Source organism: Rattus norvegicus, chromosome 16 (assembly GCF_036323735.1).
Source record: "Rattus norvegicus strain BN/NHsdMcwi chromosome 16, GRCr8, whole genome shotgun sequence".
Classification (NCBI taxonomy): Eukaryota; Metazoa; Chordata; class Mammalia; order Rodentia; family Muridae; genus Rattus; species Rattus norvegicus.
The window spans coordinates 529,341-553,436 of NC_086034.1; the positions used below are offsets into that span (position 1 = coordinate 529,341).

Genomic DNA, 24,096 nt, shown 5'->3' on the forward strand with positions numbered 1-24,096 from the left:
CACCGTGAGGTGAAAAGCTTCCTCTGCCACTCACTCTTGCTGTGAAAACATGAACTGGAATAACCCTTTTCTTTGCTAAACTGATTGTCTAGGGTAATCTGTTATAGTGACAGGCGACTGACGGGCATCCCAGACTCAGCCCCGACTTTGCCCTCCAGGGAGTACAGTTTGCTTGCGCCTGTCTTCCATCCTGTCCCTCTGCTTGGGCCACCTCTGGACACAGGGAACATCAGGGTAAGCCACAGATCCCAAACCCCATCTGTGCTTATGCACTGGAGCCCTGCCAAATCAGGGAAAGGGCCCAAAAGAAGGTTTTTTGAGTGCCAATGTGAACCTGATACTGTGGGGCTTCCCTTGTCCGGGGCACCAAGCAGAGCTGGTTCCCTTGGCGGACTCCATGTCTGCAGAAGATTCAGTTCTGGCATTACAGACAGTACCTTCTGCAAATTCCCATCGGTGACGGGGGCAGTCAATCCTCTCCCCAAAACCTCTTTTCTAATGGTAACAACCTCATTCATGAGGTCTTCCCTTACCACCACATCACCCTCTAAAGGCCCCACCCCTCAGTGGCATTGCACTGTGGGTTGGGGATTAAAATGAACTTGAGAGTAGGGTCATGAACCACAGCAGGTTCCTGCTTGATTTGATTTGGGATTCCTTTAGGACTCTGCTTCATTCGCTCCTATTCCCCTGAACTTTGACTCAGGACAGAGATAGAGAAAGGCTGAAAAATAGAATAAGGGGAAAAATGTAAGAGGGAGATGGGTTAAGGCAGAAAAGGTGGATGGACCTAGAGAAGAGAAGAAAGGTAGAAGGAGAAAGAGTAGAAAGAAGAGGCATTGGTGGAGGCAGAGAGAGCAAGCTTGTGGTGGGGAGGGGTCGAGGCAGGGCAAGCTGCAGACTGTCAGTCTGGCCCAGGCAGCATTGGAAGGCTGGCTGGCCCTGCACTGTCTGCCTCCAGCATGCAGCCCAGCTCACAGCGGTAGCAGCTGGACCAGGCACTTGGCTTTCTCTGCTGAGCCCAAGCCTCTGTCCCTGACCTTAACACAGCTGCAGAACCTTTCTGCCCTTCTGCTGCAGTTTCCAGGCTCCCTGACTGATCTGAGGCCCACAGCCTGAGGAGTGGGCAGTAGTATCCGTTCTCCATGCTTGTTTGTGCCAGGGAAGGAAGCATGTGCCATCAGCTGGGCTTATCCAGAAACCCATTGCATTGGCACAGAGATGAGACATGTGTCTCCTGTGACAGTGTCTTGCCTTCCTAATTAGGGACTTACTGAGGGGTGTGTTGAAATCAGCTGGCATTTCTTGAGCTCAACCAATAGGGAGCTGGTATCTTCCCCTAGGGTAGCATGGCTCAGAGGATCCTGAATCCTACTCTGTTCCTGGTTCATGTATTTTCCTGAATGTTCCCAGCCAGTGGGGACTACCCCATAAGGAGCAGGGTTCTGACAGGATGCACGACTTGTCAGGCAGGGTCAGCTTCTGAAGGGATAGCCAGGCTCCAAGAGGTTTCAGAGTCTGAACTCTACTGCCTTCCAAGTCTGTGGATCAGGGCTAGGGGCTAACTGTGGGTGGGCCTTGGGAGCCAGGTTGGTGGGTGTCAGCCAATTACAATCCCATCCCCCACACTGTGTTGTGGAGACAGTGCCATAAACTTCAGGATGCAGTGTGAGTCAGCTGCATAATCTTTAAAGAGATGAGACTCTTTTTTAATTCTTTCCCCTGAAGGTCTGCTAATGCTTTGTGCTTTCCTAAAGTGGAACCAGAGCCCAGAAGCTTGCTGGGTGGCTGGGGACAGACATGGCCCTGGGACCTAAGGCATGGTCAGAAGTAATTGATGTGGAATGAGATGAGGAAATCATTTCCCTCAATTCCTCCTGACTCTGAAGCTAAGACTCACACTGGTTCATGAGGCAGCAGATGGACCCAATAGGAGTTGCAGGGTGGACCTTGTGGGAGGAAGCCAGGAAGGAGAGGAAGGGAGGGGTGAGAAAACAGAGCTGGAGGTGTCTTATGGGCTGTGAGATTTGGAGTTTTGTAATGTTAGCCAGTCCTTCCCTTGATGGCCTCTATAGAATTCTGATATTTATTACGCACCAGTAGACACTGAGCTCCTTGGTCACAGGCTCAGTCTAGAGAGGTGTCCAGGATCCCTCTAGGAGTAGGAGGTAGTTAAGGGCAGAGATCTGTTGGCTTTTTCAGAGCTTAGAATTAAAAGCTAAACCCATGCCTGCCTAAATAGTTAGGGCCCAAAGGCTTCAGCTGATGTCTGGGTTATAGATGCATGGAAACTGCAGCCAGACCACAGGGCTCGAGGTGACAGGCGCTATGCTAGACCAGCAGGACTAGCCAGGCAGGGAGGAGGCAGACTCTGCCAGGCAGGGGGAAGGCAGAGTCTGGTATGGGGAGATGTCCTTGGCAACAGAATAGTCTGGTGAAGAGACTGAGGCCAGGTCGTCCCTCCCTTTCCAGATGCTTCAGCAGGATGAAGGAAGAAGAAGAGAAAGGGGAGGAGGAAGGAGAGGGGAAAAAGGAAGAGGAAGAGGAGAAAGAAGAGGAAGAGGAGGCAGCAAGGACTAGGGAAAGTTTGAGTGCATGTGTGCTGAAGGAACTGGGTGGGGAAGCTGAGCCAGGGTCAGGTCCCAGGACCAGGTTTCACTGGGGAGAGTCAGGAGACAGGAAGGTGACATCACCCACGGCTAGAATCTATGTGGAGGGAGCTTAGGGGCGGGGGTTGGGGGGAGAGCCTGTGGGCTGGATTTGGATGACTGGCCCAAGTCATTCCTCGCCATTTCCACGTCCCTGCCATGGTCCGTATGAAGCAGAATAGTTTCCATACCTCTTAACTCGGGGCTCAGCTCTGCAGCTTGTTTTGGACAATGGACAAGATACCCAAGTGAAGATCCAGAAAGACTGGAGCAGCCTGCTCTGAAGGGATGAGATTAAATTGAGACTGGAGATGTCTGGCCAATGGGAAGAAGTGATGTTGTGCCAGTCTGTGCCAAGGTCTCCTTTGTTTTTGCTTGTCCACAGCAGCCTTTGCTCCTGAAGTGGTACCAGCCCTGACAAGTGGGTGGGTCTAAGAAGGTGGAGTGGTGAGACCAGGGCTACCCAAGCTGGCCACAGGATATCCAAGTATCCTGATTTGATGAGGACAGTTTCAGTGCCTAAACTGAAGAAGGCCAAAACAGGACACGTGGGTCACCTGACCTACACACCAGCAGCCAGGACTATGGCTGCCAGCTCCACAGATACCATGTTCACAGAGACTACCCTCGCCTCATCAGGAGAAGGCTCCCAAAAGCCTCTCAAACTGGAGAAGCTGCTAAGGGGCAAAGAGGTTCAAGCTCAGCTTATCCCAGATAGGCATCCATGAGAGGAAGACCCATCAGACAGCATCTAAGATACAAGGACCACCATGGGAAGGTAACAGGAGTCCCATCACAGCCAGGTTTTCTTTCAATCTTGTGACTTTGGTAGAAAGACAAGAAGAGACACACAGTATACCCATCCTTTGATACTTTTATGGCTTCTCCTTCCACAGTCTTTTTATTATTGGTGTGTGTGTGTGTGTGTGTGTGTGTGTGTGTAAGATTGTGTGTCTATGTATACACATGTGTTTACAAATGTGTGGGCCTATGTGGAGATCAGAGATTCACATTGAGTGTCATCACAACTATTTGTTTCTGAGACAAGGTCTCTTGCTGAATTTGGAGCTCACTATTGTAGCTAAACTGCTGACTATCAAGACCCCAGAATCCTCCTGTTGCAGCTTTACCAGTACCAGAGTTACAGGCATAAACCACAATCCCTGGCTTAATGTGGACACCAGTTCCCATGCTTGCCCTGCAAGTACTTTACCCACTGAGCCATCTCACCGGCTCCTATCTCTATGCTTGAGATTTGGGTTCTGTTTTTCTGTGCTAGCCTCAGAGCTTGCACAGAGATCTAGTAGCTGGGGAGAAGGCAAGGGACTGTTCTGAGTATACAGAATGCTCAGGGCCATCAGAACACTCTGAGTCTTGTCTTTGGCAGGAGGAGCCATAGTAGACGTAGTATCCAGATCAATGGGAGCTGCTTCCTTGCTCAAACTACTAAGCCAAGCTCATCTCAGATCCCAGACAAGCCTCCTGTAATGGCCTCTGGGCTCCAGGCTTATGTGACAGCAGGACTGTGATCTCTTGTATATTGCTGCCCCAGAGCACCACCAAGCCAGTTCCCTTCCTTCCAGCTCCTCAGTTTACCCCTCTGCACAGTAGAGAGATGTGAACATTCCTTCAAGCTCCGTTTAATACAAGAGTGTGGAAAACACTACGCTTAGCTCCTAATCCCTTTAGAGGGGTGAAGATTTATCAGATTCTAAGATGAGGCTGAGTTTCAAACCCCCACTCCATTGTCTTGGAAGTATGGTGGATAGTAGAGTGTCTGTGTTGGAGCTTATAGCTCCAGTCAGGCTGGGAGGAACATTTCTGATGTGCAGGCTGGGCGACCAAGGCTGCTTGGGCTCCAAATACCCCACTCTTCCTGGTTCATCACTACCTTCACGCTGGCTTCACTGAGCCTGCTCAGACCTCAGCAGTGAGGGAACAGGGAATAAGAGGAGTAAATAAGCCAGGCTGGAGTGGCACACACCTTTAAATCCCAGCATTTGGCAGGGAGAGGGGGTGTAGAGGCAGACAGATCTTTGTAAGTTCGAGGTCAGCCTGGTCTACAGAGTGAGTTCCAGGACAGCTAGGGCTACACAGAGAAACCCTGTCCTGAATAAAACAAAAGGGGGAAGTCATAAATAGGATAGAGCAGACTGAGCTGCAGCTTAGTGAGGGAGAGGAAGAGAGAGAAGAGCAGGGTGTCCACACCCTGTGTCCTACACGAAGAAAGGAGTGTGACATATGGAGAGATCTGGGGTTATTAGAAAGGGCATTGTTTAAGAGTTATAGCCCTGGGTTAGACTGCGGCAGTCATTTCTGGTAGCTTAGATCATGGAAGAAGAACCTCAGCCTTCCATGTTTGGTCCTGCAGGGCCAGGATAAGTTTTCTTCCACACACTATCTCAGAGGTTCAGGCAAGGGAAGGCCCACCTTACTACTGGTTCCACTTGCAACAAGTAGCTTCACGGCCCACCAAGGAAAGAGAGACACCATTAAAGCAAGTCCTCCACTACATTGATTGATGGGTCACCACTTGAATGTCTAAGAGTGACTGACCACAAGGGCAATATGTTCTCCATATGCCTCTAAAGGAGGGGACATCCAATCTAGTATCCCAAAGGAGACCTACCATAGACACAGCATCGACACTTCCTACTACCTATGAAAGTTCGGAGTGCATCCTACAAAAGAGCTCATCACTTCTTAGTTAGCCATGAGCAGTACTGTACCCATTTTCCAGATTCACAAACTAAGGCACAGATTGTCAGATGCCACACAGCCAGAATCCACCTGCGATGAGTTTTGAAGTCCTCTCTGTCTTCTGTCACTGCTCAAGCTCAAGCCATGAAAAAATATGTTTTTACTTATAAGAAATATCAGGTCCCATCTTCTCTGCAAGGATGTCAGAAACACGGTCACTCACAGAATGCTTTCAAGGTGGGACAGCTAGTGCCCTTCTCTAGAGGCAAGTGTTGGAAAGTTGGGAAAGAAGTTCAGCCTTCAGAACAATCAGGCCCGTGTTCTGAGCTCATCACTGCTAGTCTGTCAGGTGAGACCTCGAGCCTTTAGGACAGAGCTGTAGATGTACTCCTGTTCTGGGCATGGCTGATGTAATGTCAGTCCTGGGTCTAGCAGCAGGAGCTAGCATGTGCTTCCTGAGCTCACTGCTCACAGGGCTTTACAACCACTATGAGGACTCCAAGACTGGGCTTGGACTCAGGGGGGCTCCCTAGCTGTGCCTAATGAAAAGCAAGGTTCAGCCACTTTTTGTGTTTCTGGAATATTCCTACCCTAAAACAAGCTGCGGGATGTGAACAGTGTCCAAGCCCAGGAAGAGACTACAGCATTGCACCTTTTAAGACTGATGCTATTGAAACACCCAGACTGACAGCTCCTGGGGTCCCAGCCTCTCCTCTGCTGTTGGCTGGGAAGCTTGATCATCCAGGCCATGCCTCATGCTTGCCACAGTTTAAGGGCCCCTAATAACTTTACACTGGTGGTTTGACTGGCACCCATCTGCATGCCTCCCACAGTACGCCGGCAATCATTTCTGAGGACCAGTTGTAGTTCATGGTGTGTGTGAGTTCAGTGTTGGAAACTGCCAGTCGTGGGAGAACCACTAAAAATAAATGTTCTGCTTCTAGTTTCTCTTACATGCCAAGGGTCTTCCTTGATGGTACTGGCCCAGGGAAAAAAAACATGGCAGATCAAGATTAGATTCAAATAAATTGACTTCTAAGTGACACAATGCTCCTTAGGAGAGGTTTAAATATTTCACGCATGTGGCGGATGCAGATGTCAGCTGGGAGAGAGAGAGATGGGAATCGTACTACCAAGCATTGTAACATCAGAGGAAAGCAAGAAGTCACTGGCTGGTACTGCCCTACCTCTGCCCCTCAGGGGCCTTAGGTGCACAATGAGAACAAAGAGGGTTCCTGGCTCACCTACTGGAATGTTCTGGAAGTTCCTCCAAATCAGTAAGTGTGAATGGAAGCTCCTTCCAGAATTCCCTGGAGTTAAACTACCCGGTATTCATACATCAAATGCTCCGAGTCCTAAGTCCCCAAGTTCCCAGGACCACAGGGGCAGGGCATCCAGGCTAGAGAGAGGACTCAGCCAATCAAACATGTGTCATGCAAGCATTAGGACGTGAGTTTGATCTCCAACACTCAGATAGAAGCCAGGCCCTCTGGTGCCTGCCTGTGAGGCAGAGCTAGGTGAGAACACCAGAGAAGATCCATGACATCAGAGTCTGGTTTCATGTGTGCGTACTCACATGAACACATAGACACAAACATACTAAGGAAAGACAGATGACGGTCCCCTGACTGCCCCCACCTCCTGTGTTTCTCTCCTGGGTCACAGATCTTCTCTGTACGCTGGGAGATGCTCCCAGAGCCTGTACCACCAGGCCACCATGCCTTTGTTACAGTAACTTCCCAGTGAAGTTCCTCCCAAGGGTGATTTCAGATTCAGTTAAAAACCATAGGTCACCTTGGGGCTTGTTCTTGAATGTATCTGCACTGCTGTCTCTAAGAGAAAGCAGCATACACAAAGGAACTGAGGGGTTATCCCTGGTTCATCTACAGTAACTTCCTTCTAGAAGGGTGATAGGATTCACATATGGCTCATACCTAAACATTCATGGCCCAGGTCCCCAGTAAAGCATTATTGAAAGATGATAGACCTTTGACAGGAGTGGGAAGTAACCCTCCCTCATAACAGACGACTGCTGCATTCTTGGAGTGAGGTAGGTCTCCCAGGAGAGAACTAGTTCCCAGGAGAATAGGTTACCCTGAGAAGAGAAGGTTAAAGCCAGGCATGATGGCTCAAGACTGTAATCTTGACAACCAGGAGATTGAGGCAAAGGGACTACCATGAATTTGAGTCTAGCCTTGGGCCTGTGTAGGACGTTCCGAGCCAGTCTGGGGTACAGATTGGAGAAAAAAACTTTCATAAAGGGGATGTGTTGGCTAGCTCGATGTCAATTTGACACAAGCTAGAATTATTTGAGAAGAGGGAACCTCAATTGAGAAAATGCTCCCAAAAAGATTGGATTGGGAAAGCCTGTGGTGCAACTTCTTGATTGGTGGTGGGTGTGGGAGAGTTAGGTTCGCTGTGGGTAGCGCTACCTCTGGTCTGGTGGCCCTGGGTACTATAAGAAAGCAGGCTGAGTAAACCTTGAGGAGCAAGTCAAGAAGCAACCGTCCTTCATGGCCTCTGCCTCTTGCTTTCTGCCTTGAGTTCCTGCCCAGACTTCCCTAGATGACAGGTTATAAACTGAAGCAATCACGACCCCTCACATGTGATCTCCCCACGTTGGTGTTGACTGTGGTGTTTCATCACAGCAATGGATGCCCTAAAACAGGCAGCATGAACACCCATCCCTCCTTTCCCTCCATCTATGGCATCCTATCCCAGCATGTGAGCTGCTGTGCACAGGCTCATGCAATGGATGCAGTTAGAAGCCCTAGAGTTTGCCCTTTGCAGTCACCAATGTCTAGAACCAAACAAACCTCTTTTCTTTGTATGGTACCCAACATGGTAACTTGAAGGATGTGGCTGTGAAGACACAAAAGAGTCTGAGGCAGAGGGATCTGAGGAGCTTCATCCTTCACTCCGGTGTCTTCCTGGGAGTGAGACAGTCTAGCTGAGGCAGTGAGCAACAAGCCCAAGAGTCAGGAAATCTCACCAAGAAGGGAATTTGAGATCAAAATCTGTGATCCAAGCAGGTGCTGTATGTTAGTTCTCAGATGAAGGAGACAGCAAGAGGGAAGCAAGGCACACTTCTTCCCTCTGTAGGAGAGAACCAGTCAGTCCCATGAACGTGTCTCAAAGTGTGTGTGAGGTCTTTTTTTCAGCAAGTTTTACTCTTGGGGGCAAGGCATTTTAATGTAGTTTGTTTAATGTCTGAAAAATGAACTGATTACAGGGGATGACGAATTTTGTTAGAAACAATTTGTGATGGCATGAAACTCTCTGGATCTTTTCAAAGCCCCTGATCCTCGTGAAGGGTGGTCCTGAGCAGATCCTGACCCCTGCTCTAGTCTCTCCTTCACCAACTTTCCACTCTGACCTCCCACAAGGTATGGATGACAGTAAGCCCATAGCACACAGGTTGGGGGAAAGGAGCATGCAAAATAGAGGTTTGATCAGTGACTGACACATCTGAGGAGTCACAGGCCAGCCCTCCTCAAGACTACATGGTCAGGAGTGTTGGAGCCCAGCCTGACTTAACACTATCTTCAATAGGCACTGAAAACTACCACATCGAATGTAGTCCTGAGACCCCAGGATGAAAAATGGAGATAAGGAAGGAGAGAGAGAAAAAATGGCAGACAAGCATGTCTGAAGGTTCTTTTCAAACACTGTACATGCAGCAAAGACTATAAAAATGGTAATAGGAAGGCAGGAGAAAAAGGGTGGCTTCTAAAAGAATAACATATTTTATACCTTGAAATTGTCACACATTTATACAATTTATAGTCATCCTATCTCTCCTCACCATCTCTCCCCAATTCCCCTGGTGCCCTTACCTCACCTTCCTCTAAACTTCATACCCTCTTTTTATTTTTGTTTTTAAGAACCCAGAGTTCAATTTGTGCTGCCCGTGTACAGATTAGTGTGAGGCCAGCCACTGGAGCTTGAGCAACCTACCTGTGGCCATCAGGGATAGCTTTTATCAGGTGCTCATGAGAATTCTTTAAAGGGATAAAGAGAACCAAGGAGGGTCAAGAGAAAATGCCTAATGGCCAGCTAAGAGACTGTTGTCAGCATCCTCCAGGGAAAATGCTGGTGACTCTGTGACAGGGAGATGAGGAAGACAGACAGGTGTGGAGCATACTCTAGACATCTAAGTGACAAAATTGGCTAATGGACAGGTGAGGTGCATGCTGGGAAGGAGGAGGTGGAGAACAGGACACTGGGTCGGGCTTCATGGGGAATTGCAACAGGTAATTAACCCCCCACCATGTCCTTCTCAACAAAACCCACAACTCCTTACACAAGTACACAAACAACCAAGTTAAACATTTGGTCTGGTCCTCACATTTGCGATTTTAGTGATGGCTTAGTGTTTTGTGTGCACACAGTGAGGATAATAGTTTTGAGCTTTTGAGAAAGCACCGAGTCTTTAGTGTGTGTCCCAAATGTCCTTGTCCATTGCACGCAATTCCCCATTTACAGTCCTGAATGGGGTCTGAAGTCTTAGGCATGACCCTGGGATCCACACTAATGGACTCTACTGTTTTTTTCCCTGCAGACCCTGGTTAAAACCATGGCCATACTGCTGTCCTGGAGCAGGGTGCAGAGTAGCATTATGGGAGTCTTTGTTTTTTCAGGTCCATAGAAAATGGAAAGTGAAATTGTTCTTAGGGCCAGAGGGGACACACAGGGAAATGAAGAAGAGCTAAAAGCAATGTTGGGCTGGGGGAATAGGAGCCACAGAGGGTGAATCAAACGGTGTGTGTACTTTCCTTGCATATGATTTCAATGTTCTACAGGCAAAGTTTCTTTCTGATGAGTGGGATTAGTATGCATGGTGCACACCCATCAGTGACAAAATTAAGTAACCTTGATGCAGGTACAAAAAATTAAAGTATTTACCTCTAATAGTTACAATTACTGTCTAAAGGGTCCCTGGTCCATCTCATGTGTGCGTAGTTCCAAGTATCACTATGTGTTTCTGTAGTTCCGAATATCCCTATGTGTTTCCATAGTTCCAAGTATCCCTATGTGTTTTTGTGGTAAATTCATGCTTACATTTCTTTTAAAAATGTTTTTTCATACTTTAAGTTTTCTGAAATCAGAACGTACCTACTAGCTGTTTCAATGTGTATGCTAAAATATCAGGTCACTAGTGGGTCTTAAATACCACTGTCAGCAGAAAGGAGATGTATATACCTGTATAAATAGGTGTGTGTGTGTATAATTTGGTCTCTTGCTACCTCTGCTTAACATTGCATCACAATTCCTTGCACATACCTTGAAATGGGTACACTTTTCCAGAGTACATAATATTCCAGTGTGGTGACCTCCTTCAAAAGGACCATGTCACAGTCCTTCATCCCCGTGACAAAATTCCTGGAAAATGATAGTTAAAAGAAGGAAAGGTTTATTTTGGTAGGGGTTTAAAAGGTTCGGTCCATGGCTACTTGGCTCAGTACTTGGGCCCCATGGTGGTAGAGAACATGATGCAAGAAGGTCAAGGAAGTGTGACCACCTCCTGGTGGTCAGAGCAAGAGTCTTGTCTCCCAGTGACCCCACTCCTGGCAGTTCTAACTGGAATACCAGCAAAGGCCAGGGACAAAGCCTTCCAAATGGACATTTGGCACCACTTAATTTCCAAACAATAATGTGGAACTCAATTCTTCCCTCACTGAGAAACAACTTCTCAAACATGTCGTACCAATGAACGAAGCTACTCCCGTGTCATGGAGTAACCTGGTAGCATCATACCACCTCTGAAAACGGAGTTTCTGTGTGTGCAGGCAGGTTCAACTGTGTGTATGTGTGGGGGCCAGTATGGTTTCTCTTCTGGTTAAAATCACAGGCCCTACTGGGATTGGCCTGCACTTAAAGTCTACTGAGAGTGATGCCTTGGGTTTCCAGTCAGACCACAAGAAGGAAGGGATACTGAGGTTTGACCTGGGCCTATGGAGGGACCAGATGTCCTGAGATTCCCACTTGTATCCCCAGCTGAGCTCTTGAAGGGACCGCAGCCAATTGGCACTGGGGTCCCAGCTCCCCTCTCAGAAACTCCTGCAGCGAGGACACAGCTCTGTAGCCTGCGCCGTCATCCTTGAGTGGCCCTGCATCTTAGACCAGGTGCATCTTTTGACCAATAGGTCTTACACGGAAAGTCACGCTTTCCGGGAGACAGAACCGTGGCCAGCTGCTGGGATTCCCATGCTGCACTTCAGTGAGAGCTGCAGGCAGGCGGCCAACCCAGTGGGGTTTTCATCTCAGAACCAAAGGATGTTAGAGGTGGAAAGGGATTTGGGGGTCAGAGGCATGATGTTTCTTTTCCTTTAAACCTCTGTGCCTTGAATAAAATAAGCACTCCTCAAATATTTGTTGTACGATGGGTCTCCAAAAGGGCTGAGCGTGGCAGCTTAGAAAGGTGGAAATCAAAGGGCTTTGATGCTGGTAAAGAACATCACCTGACCCAGACACATCTGCTTCTTGTAAATAGTGTGGGATTCGAATGACAGAGGAAGTAAAAATGGAGCAATAGTGACATCAGTCACCGCCACCCACATCCTCCAGAGGGTTAGATCCAAAGTGACTTCCACACTCGCTGGAACACTTTCCCCAGACAGTGGCGCCATTGTGGAGTGGGAAGGGGATGCTGTGGAGCCTTTGGAAGGTCAGGATTGGCCAGAGTGAGCAGACCCTCTCGGTGAGCCTTTGAGGTTATCACCAGTCTCCAGTTCCTTTTCAACCATCTCTGCTCCCTGCCTCACCATGGTGCCAGCCTCTGTGCACACTCCTGCTGCCACTATGAAGGCCGTCACAGACTGCTTCCTCAGCAGGATAGACTGAAACACTGGGAGAAGAGGCACAGTAAATCTTCCCTCAAGTTATATCTTTCAGGTGATGGAGTCACAAGGACACAAGCAGAGACAAGTATCCTCTTGGGGAACAAGTTCATCCAGTGGACAAATGCTTTAACACAGTATGTGTGACTTTCTGAAGGCCCCAGGATCTGGGAACAGGTCTCTTCTCTTGGGATTCACTAGAGAACAACAGTCAAGCATCCATGCCCTGTGGAACAGGAGAAGGGAGAATTAAAAGCATGTGGGGAGAATGGGGGGGCACTGAGGTCCTTCACCTACAAACAGGTCTGTAGACTCAACTTCTCCAGACCAAACCAAGAGAAGGGAAGTGTTGAGGTAACCTTTCTTTGCATTGTGTGAAAGTGTATTTCTGTATATTCAATTGCTAATTCTGTGCCAGCAAGAAAAGCTGACTAGCACAACAAGTTCCCCATAAGTGCCTGTGGCCCAGAATTCCCTTCTCTACTGTCCTCCAAGTATGTTATGCTCCTGAAGGACATCGATGAGCTGCAGCATGAAGCCTTTAAGAATGACTTTGTTGCCTTGGATTTTATTTGCATGTTTTTATTTTGGCTTTTTTTTAATTCAACATTTTAATAGGTTATACTTTCATCTTGGGCTGTCCAGTGGGGCTCCTTGGGTGAATGTTGCAGAAGATGGATAACACTTTGAGATGCTGTGGAGGACCAACATGCTACCTCACCCTTATGATGCAACACCCCTCCCTTCACCCAGTTCACATTCTCCCCACCTCACACTTGCTCACCCGCACAGGCTGTGAGCAGGGTTCAGGAATCCACATCTAAGGCTAAGAATGAAGTTGGGTAGGCCTTAATGTCAGTTCTCTCTAGTGTGTTCCTAGATCTACAGGGTACCCCTGTTCTTTCTGGGGGAGTCTCTCCTTCCTTCTGATATTATAGTCATCTGCAAAGGATTTTCCCTCTACCATGCCAACCAGCAAGGGCAAGACTTGGTAGTGGTGGCAATAACAGCAATTCGGGAGCTCGTTTGCATATCATTAGCCTTACAAGGCCTGCCCTCACCACCATTCCTCCCAGCTTCATAGACACTTTAGGAGGTGTGAAGACAGGTATGATACTCATGCTGGAAGTGAGGAGTTTTAGGATCAGGAAATTCATGACATGTTCAGGATGCTGCCGGAACTAAATGGTCCAACCAGACCCCTGCATCCCTGCCCCGATGCCAACCTGAACACCTTTTGGTTCACCTTGCAGCCAAAGACAATGTTCAGGACATGAAGTAAAGGGAAGACCACAAGAAAGGTCCTGGAGGAGGGGTCAGGATAGGTCCTTCGAGGTGATGAAAGAGACCTGGGTACATGGAAACCTGGAAAGTTGGGGATGCAAGGCCAGAAGTCCAGAAAATTTCCCATGGGTGAGTGCTCTCCCTTGTCCTGCTGGGATTCTGTGAGGCATCTGCGGTGACCTTCTGTGGCTCCTGGCAGCCATGACAGAGGACTGTGTCTAGATTCTTTCCAGTCAGCAGCTCCACTTGCTCTCTAAAGGATCAGGAGCAGTGAGCAGAGAAGCATCCAGGGGCCTGCAACCTGCTCAGTCCTCCACTGTGTCTGGTTCCACCTCATCCGGGGACTCTGAGCTGCAGAGGTGGCAGAGCAGCTGATGCCCTTTGAAGTTGCTACTAAGCTGGGAGAATCTGAGGCTGTTTTGAGTGACAGCTGTAGAATCCAGCTGATTGAGTGACGGACTCGCTCAACCAAAAATAAGCGCTGTTATGTTTGGGAAATCCTCCCAAACCCAAACGGTGCGGATATCCGTTTGAGATACCACTTGTGGGAGAAAGAGCGGCGTTCTAGTCTGCAGTACACAGCTCTGCCAGGAAAAGCTATTAGCAGCATGGTTCCACTAATGGAGGCAGTGGCTCCATCAGAAGGAGGTGGTAATCTTCATTTATTCTGCACATATCCACGGAAGTGGAATTACTGAGTTAATGATTAAGGGTGCTTTTGATAATTCCCAGTATGCATTACCAAAATGATTGAAAGTTGACGTGTATCCATCTTCCGGCCCACCAGCACACTGCAAAGAGTGTTCCGTTCTCTGCACTCACACCAACACTAAGTACTGCCACCACCCCCTGGGTAAATAAAAAACAAAAATGTGTTCTATCTCAATGCCCACTTGTTTATTATCAGTGACAACAAATCTCTCGCTGCGTGCCTTTTGTGACTATGGGCTCTCATTCTCCAAGGTTTTGTTTTGTTTTGTTTGTTTGTTTGTTTATCGGTGTGCTCACATATGATTTGAAGACGAGCCTTACCTCACTGACGTTGACCACATATTTGCATTTGCTGTGAGGATTCCCAAGGGATATTATGTTCCTCTGCCTCTCCTTCTCCTTCTTTGGCTCTGCTCCTGAGTGGATGCCTGGGTCTCCGCTCACATGCAATGTCCCGTGAAATTCCTGAGAGCCTTCCAGACCATATGCTCGGGGCGCTGCAGTCCCACGGCAGACACGCTGCAGCTCCTTCTCCCCTGCCTTCGCCACCATCTGTGAATGGCTCTGTCCTGATGGGCAGAGCTGTGACTGTGGGGAGGAGATGCCCACAAGGGCAGAGGGCTGCATGAGCAAGCTCCACACTTCAGAAGAAGACAATGAAATCACCCTTCTTTGTTCTGGAGGGAAGTTGGGGATCTGTGGTTTGCTGAAAATGGCTGTTCCTAAACACACCTCCAAGTCAAGCCAAAATTCTATAATTTTATAGTAGTGGGGGTACAGGGCAAGAGAGATGTATTCCCATGATGGAACTTTGGTGTGAGCTCCCATCCAGTGACAGACATCTCTCACCTGTCATACCTGTCAGTGGGGACAGACACCCAACCTGCCTTCCCCCACCTCTTTGTCTGGATGCTGCCAGATTACCCTTCAGGGCAGATTTGGGGGCTTCATGTCTCCTACACTCCTCAGTTACCTGCAAGGGTGCCTTTCTGGGGAGAAGGCACTTTCTTGAGCCACTTGCCAGGAACTAGTGATGAGTACAATTTTGCTAACCTCAGAGCCCACAGTCTGCAGACAGGAAGGATCTCTCTGTTCCCAGCCAATCCTCTGTAGCTTGCTAGGTCAGGGTTTGGCGCAGGGCCAAAGGCTGCCACCACCTGTTTTTGTTGTTGTTTGCCCTTCTTTGCATAAAAATGAGTTGGCTGCCTACCATCTCTTTGTTTAAGTAACATCCAAGCTGCAACTGTGCTGTGGGGAGACGCTATAGCACAAAGGGTGTGGCCTGACACGAAACAGTCACTACCTGCTTCAGAGTAGGAAAGCTTTAGCGACACTGTTCTAGAATGATGCTTGCAAAGGCGGGTACCCGGTATAGTCTTCCTCAGACTAAGGAGAGACAATGACCAGACATAGTATTTCTGGACGACAGAATGGATTCCGGGTAAACATGCCATATGCCAAAGATGTACTTACTCACTCTATGAGACCTGGGTTCTTTCCTGGTGATATTCTTTTGGCTTCTATGAAATAATGGGGATGGTAGGCTTGTAGGTGGATGTGTATGTGAACATGCCTCTGTGTGTGTGTGTGTGTGTGTGTGTGTGTGTGTGTGTGTGTGTGTGAACATGCCTCTGTGTGTGTGTTCATGTGTGTGTGTGTTCACGTGTGTATCTGCACATATGTGTGGGCACATGCCTGTGGAAGGAGGGAAGCAGAAGAAACTGTAGGCCCCATTCCTCATGCATCGGTTTGCTTCTGTTTGTGTTTGTTTGCTCTTGCTGTCACTGCCTTTTCAGAGCGTGAATACGAAGTGCTTGCCACCACAACTGGCTCTTGGTGAAATATGGTTTATGGGTTGAACCTAGGTCCTTCTGATTGCGAGGCAAACAAGCACCTTCCCAACAGAACCAGTTTCCCAGACTGCTTATAGCTGTTTGGAAAATATTTTAAAATGTAGCCCATTTGTGGCTACATTTTATTCACACCAAGAGTCAGCTTTTGTATTGAGTTTTGTTACATTTACTTATTTGTTATTGACTGATTTCCTGGGGGGCCAAAGTGTGACAAAGTGCATATGGAGGTCAGTCAGCAAATTGACAGAATTGGTTCTCTCCTTCTACTATGCTGGTCCAGGAGGTTGAGCTTAGGTTGTCTGACTTGGTAGGAAGTGCCTTTACCCACTAATCCATCATTTTTTTTAACCAGCAATATCATCACATTCTTGTTCATGCATTCATTCATTCACTCCTGAACTTTCTTGCTAAGCACTAAAGACCATGTGTTACCTAGAGGACCTCAGACTCTGGTCAGAAGATTGACTTCATTCTCAAAACCTCCTGAGGAGCCCTAAAGAGCTTTTGCTCATCTTGAATATATCTTTTCGTGAGAAAAACCAATGCATAGTCAGAACTGTTAAGATGTACTGACTTAACAATGTATCCAATGCACAGCCCACTATATGTTAGCATACATATTTTTCATTTAGAATAGATGCTTTTCAAAATAGACAGCAAAAAGTAGTGAGAGGGGTGACATGATACTTTTGCAATTATCTGGGTCAGTGGGAGATGGCTGGATTTGTCTATCTGCCCTTCCTTCCTACTCTCTTGAAGTTTACAAAGAACCCTTTGCCTCACTCAGGGATTCAAGCATTGTCTTTTAGACACTGTTGGTCTTCTGCTTTGATATTACACCAAACACAGCAAGCGGAACACGGGGCCACGGCAACAAACTTGCAGCCCCTGATGAAGTCAACACTGGGGTTCCATCTTGTAGCCTAGATCTACCTGTACACAATGTTGGATTAAGATGCAGTAGTTGCTCACTAGCCACAAGGAACTTTCACAAGACCGATGTGTTTAATTATTAGATACCAAATAATCACATTCATTTCTTCCACCAGTGATGATACCAGGACACCCATTAAGTATTGGGAAATGTTCAAATTCATAGGTATGTGAGCATGAGTTGTTCAAGTTCCCACTTCATGGAGTTCTGTGCGTTTTGGTGTTGGCAGCCTACCTTCTGTTGTTCTCCTCCAAGGGACAGGCTCCACCCATTCCCCTTTGAGTAAGTGTCTCTGGATACCCCATCTGCATAGGGTTACTTTGACTTCACTCAGGCTTTTGAATGGATGTCCTATGCAAATGTTGGTTGCTTCAATCGGACACTCGGTCTCATAATTTCCTTTCCTTGAGCCAAACATTGCTCTGCAGGAAAGCACAGAAAGATTTTAATCCAGATTCCCTCCTAGTACGTGACACATAGTGAAAAGATATGTGCTCCAGGGTGCTGACTAGAACAAAAATTTGTTCTGCTCATCAAGGACACATCTTTTACACTATGGGTACAGCAGGGCACAGTGACTGCAGGTGCAGGCTATAGTCAACATTTCCATTCCTGGTCCAGCACCACTGTTGTGTTTGTGCCATCAGAACAAATGGCACATCTTGCCCTGGCAACATTATGTAGGTCATTTGACCTCATGGACTTCTTGAAAGGACTCACAACTGCACTTTGGAAACTTCTGTCTTTGTGAGAGATATACACGGACAATTCTTACCATTGAGTTATTCACTCACTATTGAATATTGGAAGTTTGACAGTGAAAACCTGTGTCAGGATGAAACAAATGCTACCACTTTTTTCTTGCAGTAAGATATGTATAACATGAAATGCACCATTTCAACCATTTAGGTCTTAGGTACATTCACAGAAACGTGAAAACACTGCCACCCTCCATCTCTCAGTGTCATCATTTTCCCAAAGAGAAACCCTGAACCCCTGAAATGGCACTAGACTGCTCATCCCTGCAGCCTAGGGAGCTTCTGTCATTTCTATTGTGGTGTCTGACTGCACCTCACTCTCAGAGGATCAGGTTCAAATTGTGACTGGCTAGCTGTGCTGGGTTTGTTTTTCTTAGCATAAGGCTTTCAAGGTTCACCTTGAAAAGGTGACAGTTGGGGGCAAGACTTCCTTCCTTTTATGGCTTACTAATATTCCATCATGTGACTTTATTACATCATATCCTTCTCTCCATCGTGGATATTTGGGTTATTTTTTATTATTTGGCTATTATGCATTAAAATGTTTATTATTATTATTATTATTATTATTATTATTATTATTATTTCGTTATTATTGCAAAGCCTCGTCTATCTTTCCGATTGGTTCCTGATTATTCTTTTTTTTGCTTGGCAGTCTGTCACTAGATGCTTTCGGGCCTTCTGCTTCAGCATACCTCACTCACTCCCAACCCACTATGGAGAACATCTGCCTGAAGTATACTCACTACTCAGGCCCGATGCCCCTGTCTCCCTGCATCCTTCCCATGCTATCTACATTCTCACCAACCTGAAACAGACTCAGCAACAGCTGCACTGTTTGCTCCATCCCCACAGCTCTCCATTGATACACTGTTTCTATCACTTAGAGTCCTGAACATGGCCTCACCTCAACCTGTTAAATCCAATGCTTGCATGTGTTCACGTTGGCAGTTCAGCTCGATAAAGACAGAGAGGTCTCTGTGTAGCACAAAGGTGTCTGGGAGAGGTTTCCCAACGCTTAGAGATCTCATTAGACCACTGTGGATGCCACAGTCTCCAGACACCATCGTTATCAATCATTTAGGGATTTTATTATGGCATACACTGTTTCACCCAGCCTTCTGGCTGTTACTCTACAGCATCCAGTACATTGAGCCTTGAACGAGAAGTGGGTAAATTGGACCTTCCCTGCAGAGAAACTGCTGCATGTTCTGTGAGACAGAAGAAGACAAATTTCACTATGCGTGTGCTTCTCAGCGAGCTCCGGGAAAGCAGCCCACAGCAGGCAGCGTGACTCTTCACCGCTTTCTGCTCCACACCCCTGGATGCTAGGGGGAAGAGCTCCGCACACCCTTGCATGGTGAGAAACAGGAGTGTGAGACAGTAAGATAGTAGAAATGATTGACCTGCCTTGTAGCGGCTTCACCCCGTCCCCCAGGTCTATGCTGGCAACCTCCTACTGTATACAGAGCTGCAGTGTCTCATTTTGAGAAGGACTTCTCCAAGGAGAGATTTGTAGAGAGGTATAATCCTCCTCCTCATTTACAAACAAGTTCCAGAGAGGTTAGGTCTCTCAGTCAAAGTCACACAGCTCACGAATTCATTTGTGTCCATATCTCTGGACATCAACTCTAGTGGCTTTTCTTATTGTGAAAAATAGATGACAATCATACCTTGCCTAAGATGACAAACTAGCACAGTGTCCTGGTCCTGTTTCAGACAACTACCTACTACTACCAACAAGGGGAACCCAAGGAATGAAGCATTTCCTAGGTGTGTAGAAACAAACACTGTGGCATTCAATGCTAAGAGGAAAATTGTCATCTCCCTGCTGTGTAATCACAGATCAGGACTAGAAAGGTTATGAAAATATATGGGTTGTGCATGTACATGCACATGTGTCATGAAAACAGGAGGAAGTGTTGGTTCTGGAGAGACTGCTCAGTGGTTACTCTTATACAGAACCTAGGTTTGGTTCTCAGCACCTACATGGTGGTTTACCTCTGGCTGCAACTCCAGTTTCAAGGGATCTCATGCCCTCTTCTGTCCTCTGCTGACACCAGGCATACATGTGATGTATGTAATACATGCATACAGGCAGACACATACATAAAATAAAAATAAACAAGTCTTTGGAAAAGAAAAGCAGGAGAGTGTTTGGTGGGACGGAGATGACAATGTGGGGGTGGGGGAGCTGCAGGGTAGTGGAAGCAAATAACCAAGGCACAGCGATGTGTCTCTGAAAATGTCTTTGTAGAACCCATTGCTTTGTATACTAAAAATAATTTTATTTTAAAGAAAGAAACAGCACTTGATATCACAGAGCAAAAGAACTGGGACCCATCCAAACGAGGCCTGCTTGATTTCAAAATTCCCTTTCTGTCTGCCATTTCCTGGAACTAACCTGATGAGCTCAGTCCATTGGAGCAGGAAAGGCATTCGGTCCAGTACGCTGATCTTGGACTTCAGGGCAAGATCTCAGCAATCCTTCTTGAGTGTTTTGAAACCCTGAGTTTGGCTTAGTGTGTGTTTCTGGAGGGACAGGTTCAAACTCAGTGGGGAACAGAAATAAATTTAAGACCCATGGATCAATTCTAACAGGAGTGTATAAGTGGAGAGATGTTTCCAAATGTTTTCTGCCTGTAGAGGCACTGGGACCCCTCTGTACCCTCCCAGTTCTGGCAGCACTGCATCCTGTTCCTCCCTTTCAGCCTGCACTGTTGCCTGAGAAGAAGTAACACAAGGTTAGAGGAATGATTTTAAGAACTGCTCATTTGGAACTGGACTGGCTGGTATCCTTAGTGGACCCAGGCCTACCTGGTCTCAGAAAATAGAACATGAAGGAACAAAAGCACGGACTGGAATTTTACCAAAACTTCTAGAAGCTTCCATTTAAGTGTGAAAAAGGGTAGATCTGCCTGTTGGATCTGAAAGGCCTTCCCTGGGCCTGTCTATCTCCCAGGTTTATAATTTCACCTCCAGCCATTCTGATGCAATGGTCACTATAGCAGAAAGAGCCCTCAACAGAAGAAAGGCAGGTCTGTCTCTCAGGGAACAATTGCTCTGTTGTCTGAGAAATGCCACCCAGTATGGCAGGTGAGATGCCAAAACTCAGGCCCACTCCACCGGTCTGGGTTCTTACTTGTGTTTTTTGGTCAGTGTCAGGTTTGTCCTGCTGGCCAAGAGGCAGATTTTTACTTCTCTTGTAAGGAAGAAGGCATCGGGATAAGGTCGTGGGTCCTCTAGTGCCATTTGAGGCAGATTTACAAGTTTTCCTGCTTATTCTTGCTCCTGTGCAGGCTTGATCGAGTAAGAGACATGGGGAAGAGAGGATGGTCAGAGAGCTCAGAAGGAAGAGGGAAGGCCAAGGCCAAAGGGTACCCAAGCCCCCTCATTGCGGACTCCATATCTTGCTACCAAATACTGAAGACCCACTGAGTCCCCATGGAACACTGCTCCTCACACACTGAGTCCAATTATGCCCATGACTTTGCCTCCCAAGAGGTGCTTCTAGTGTTGAGAGACATTTGTCACCTCTAAAGGGCCGAAACTGGAGGAGAGGCCAGGGTTGAAGATGAGTGGCCTACAATGCCCAGGACAGAGACTCCTCCTGAACATCAATAGTGCCATTGCTAAAGAACCTTCAGGCATCAGGTACTAGTCATGCTCACTGGTCATGCACTGGTTACAGGGAGTGACCTCAGCAAAGGGGCATCCGGAACAAACTGGCAGTAGTGTCAGGTTGGGGCTCATCTGGTTTTCTTTGATAGCTGACTCTGACTAAGGACAACTTAGGAGAGGAAAGACTGTAATTGAGCTTACAGTCCAGTCCCATCACCGGCGGAAGTCAGGTAGAACCTTGGAGTAGAAACAATGGAAGAACATTCACTGCTTGCTAGCTCACCCTTCAGCCCACGTTTGACTAGTTGGGTTTTTTCTAAAGCCCAGAAATACCCTCCCAGAGATATAATAATGTTTACAGTGGAGTGGGCCCTCCTATGTCAATTAACAATCCAGACAATCCCCCACAGACATCCCTACAGGACAGTCTGTCTGATCTGGGCAGTCTGTCAATCACGATTCCCTTCTCAGGCAATCTAGGCTGTATCAAATTGGCAATTAAGGGATAGAGCCCTAATTCACAAAAGTCTGACATGGTCAATTGAGGTGCAAAAGGAAACCAAAAGTTAAGACCTGCCTTTCCAATCTCAGAAAGGGCAAAGGCAGGCTGTCCAGCATGGACATGCAGGACCCCAAGGGTTGTCTTCTCCAAATACCACCATAGGATCCCTCAGAGTCTACATTTTTGCCAGTAACAAAGACATATAAATTCCCAGGAGAGAATATCTGACTTCTTGGCTTGGTCCAAAGACTAGGCAAGGTCACAGAACTTCCAGGCCTCAGAATCAAGGTATACCCCACTTTCAATATCATATGCTGTGATTGGCACCATGAGACAAGCTTCGGGCTCTGTGTTCTGTGACTCCACTCAGTCCTCTAATCCTTGGGAGGACTGAAAAAAAATTCACTGGACTCAACCTTGCAAAAGAGAAGAACAGGTAGGTTATTTCTTATTTTGCAGATTAACTTGACAAACATTACATCATGCATAGCACCCTGACACCAGCACACTCAACACCACCAGATGCAAACCCTGGGAGGAGATGTCGATGGTTTAGTAAAGATGAGAGCAGCTGAGGGCACAGAAAAAGAAAGAGCAGAGTCGTTGAGAGAAGGTACCAAAGGGGGTCAAGTCAATGGGAAGGAGAAGAGTCTGTCAACGAAGGCTGGGCTTCTGCCTTGGACGTAGTGATCTGCTCTAGACTCACCCTTCAGCCACAAAGGAGTTTTTTTGGGCTAAGAAAATCCACAGGATCTGGCTACTGTTCCCAACCACGTGTACTTGAGGGTCTATGAGCAGCGCTTGGGATGAGCCTTGTCCATTTACCACCCAGCATGTTATCAGTGTGAGAACTGGGTTCTCAGCAACCCACCCCGCAGCCGGATGGGAGGCCACTGTGATGCTGGCAGAGGGGCCCCTGCAGCTGTGCCTTTATTTGTTCTGTGAATGAGAAACAAGCCTGTAGTGGGTGCGTGGGGACCCATTGCACTGGCCACAGGGCAATTATTTATTATGAGTCTTGAATACTTGCCTGATTGTATAAGGTTTTATTGTGGTTTTACACAGAGCACAAGGGTGCAGACACAGTCATTTCCATAGCTGAGGGGGAAAGAGAGTTTTGGGGACTCAGTGTGGGAGCTCCAGGTTCTCCTGTGGGAAGAGAGCTTCACAGACAAAGTGAGACGGTAGTGCATAGACCACAAATCGCTTCAAATCCCTTTGTGCTTAGCCATCCATGGGGAGAGCCAGCAAAAAGGACTTCCACTTCCTCCCAACAATGATGTCATTTCCTCTGTTAATAGGAGGCCAGAGAGAAGGGTGTAGTAGGTTTTTAAAATGCAGTCCCAGACAGATGGAGCTGCTGAACTAGAGACGGGTAGAAGGTTCAGGGCTTGTTCTGAGGAACTGTGCTCCTCACCCTTGCCTGTCTCTTTTTATGTATCCATCTTAGTTTATTTTTCTCCTCCTCCCCCCCTCCATCTTCTTTTTCCTTCTTTAGCTTTCTCTTCTCACCCTCCGTTAGCTTTCTCTTCTCACCCTCCGTCACCTTTTCCTCCACCTGCAGCTTCTTCGTAATTTTCTTAACCCTCCAGCCTCATCTTTCTTCTACATCCTTTTTCAAAGGTTTATTTTTATTTTTTTTTATTTTATGTACCTACCCACTTGCCTTCATGCACTTATATGACTACGTGTATTCATGTACCATTTTCGAGCAGTTCCCATCAAAGCCAGAAGAGGGCATCAGATCCACTGGAACTGGAGTAGCAGCCAGTAGTGAGCCACCATGTGGGTACTGAGACCTAAACCAGGGTCCTCTGCAAGAGCAGCCAGTGCTCTAAACCACTGAGCCGCCTTTTAAGCCTCTTCCACATCCTAGTCGATCTTCCTTTTCCTCTTTCCCTTCCTTCTTCAACCCCACTGTTTATTGACAGAAAGCAATATGACAAGCAACACACCAATACTTTCTCAATCAGCCTCCACAAAATCCCGTTGCTTCTAGTGTGTGGAGGAAGGGTCCAGAGTTCAGAGAGGTTTAGTGACTCCTCCAGGGTTGCACAGAGAGCAAAGGATGGATCTCAGCCTTGAGCCCAGGTGTCACACAGTGTTTCTAGTCTCCAAACTGAGCTCCCACACCCCACCTTGACCCTGCTTCACTCTCTACTTCCTTTTGGAGACCTCTTATCCTGTCAGGCAAAATCAGAGACCACACTATTCTTCGTGCAGGCTGTTTGGTCTCCATAGAAAGT

The 24,096-nt window shown here is 47.4% G+C and overlaps 1 protein-coding gene across 4 annotated transcripts in view; it reads left to right on the plus strand.

The window, feature by feature from the left end:
• The window catches only part of LOC134482310 (uncharacterized), a 399,485-nt gene extending 378,412 nt beyond the window's left edge, over nucleotides 1-21,073 (plus strand). For 3 of the 4 annotated variants that reach the window (XM_063275798.1, XM_063275799.1, XM_063275797.1), the window contains exon 5: nucleotides 93-2,710. In XM_063275798.1, coding sequence (XP_063131868.1) covers nucleotides 93-600 — 508 coding nt within the window. In that variant the 3' untranslated portion in view covers nucleotides 601-2,710. Of the gene's footprint in view, nucleotides 1-92; nucleotides 2,711-18,866 lie in introns of those variants that run through there. The other variant, XR_010058329.1, reaches the window with a different exon arrangement.
• The last annotated feature ends 3,023 nt before the right edge of the window (nucleotides 21,074-24,096 follow it).